Raw genomic sequence first — 939 nt, forward strand, 5'->3', positions numbered from 1 at the left:
AGCTCTGGCAGTTAGAGGTAGTGAGTTGGGTCTTCACCATGACCAAACGTTAACAGCTGTACAGTGGTAGAGGTTAATTTATATTAGCTGTTATTGTGTGTATATTCTGCTACGGTTCCTAGTATTTTATCTTATATGGTTTTTGTGGTACGTAGGTGAAGGAGACAAGCATGGTCTGTCCAGTTTTTTTAGTGTTTGGTCCTGAGATGCTGTGAAGACGTAGTAGTTTGGGTGACATCAATACCAGAAAAGTTTCTACAGATCATGAAACTCCCTGGACGGAGCGGGTGTCCTGTTTCCCTGCAAGGAAGACATAGCCTGATCCGAGTGGGGTTCCATGAAGAGGTAGTATTACCCGACTCAAGAGGGAGGGAGATTTCTGGTACCCCAACGAGGGAGACAGGCGGAGGCAGGAGAAGGAGTCACTAGAGGGAGAGTGGTGGGATCCCCAGGGAGCTCAGTGGGAACAATGCCCAGGATCCGTCCTGTTGGGGATTTAGACTTTTCAGCCAGAGATCTCTTGGGCTACAAACCCCAGAATTCCACAGGAGACATCCAGAGCAGCTGAAGCGGAATAATAGCACTATAACAGTGTAATAAGAGCCAGCCTGGTGTAATGGTTTGAGTGTTTGAGAGCAGGTGCCAAGAACAGAACTGCCTTCCTAGAATAATGGGAGGTTTAAAGGAAAAGAGCTGGTTTCCTAGAGTAAGGGTTCAATAGAAGAGAACTGCCTTCCTAGAGGGAAAGGGTTTATAGAATAAAGCTGGCTTCCTAGAAGGGAAGGGTGAAAGGGATAGAGTTCTCTTCCTAGAAGGGAAAGGTGAAAGGGATAGAGATGGCTTAATGAAAGGGAAGGATAGAGTTCCCTTCCTAGAAGGGAAGAGTGAAAGGGATAGAGTTCTCTTCCTAGAAGGGGTGGAAGGGATAGAGCTGGATTC

General features: G+C 46.8%; 1 protein-coding gene across 1 annotated transcript in view; it reads right to left on the bottom strand.

Annotated features, from left to right (window-relative positions):
• Nucleotides 1-262: 262 nt before the first annotated feature.
• LOC121923533 (zinc finger protein 24-like) overlaps nucleotides 263-939 on the bottom strand; it is a 2809-nt gene continuing 2132 nt past the window's right edge. The window contains exon 4 of the mRNA XM_042454051.1: nucleotides 263-300. Within this exon, the coding sequence (XP_042309985.1) occupies nucleotides 263-300 (38 nt within the window). The remainder of the gene's footprint in view (nucleotides 301-939) is intronic.

This window comes from Sceloporus undulatus, chromosome 2 (genome assembly GCF_019175285.1).
Source record: "Sceloporus undulatus isolate JIND9_A2432 ecotype Alabama chromosome 2, SceUnd_v1.1, whole genome shotgun sequence".
NCBI classification, from domain to species: domain Eukaryota; kingdom Metazoa; phylum Chordata; class Lepidosauria; order Squamata; family Phrynosomatidae; genus Sceloporus; species Sceloporus undulatus.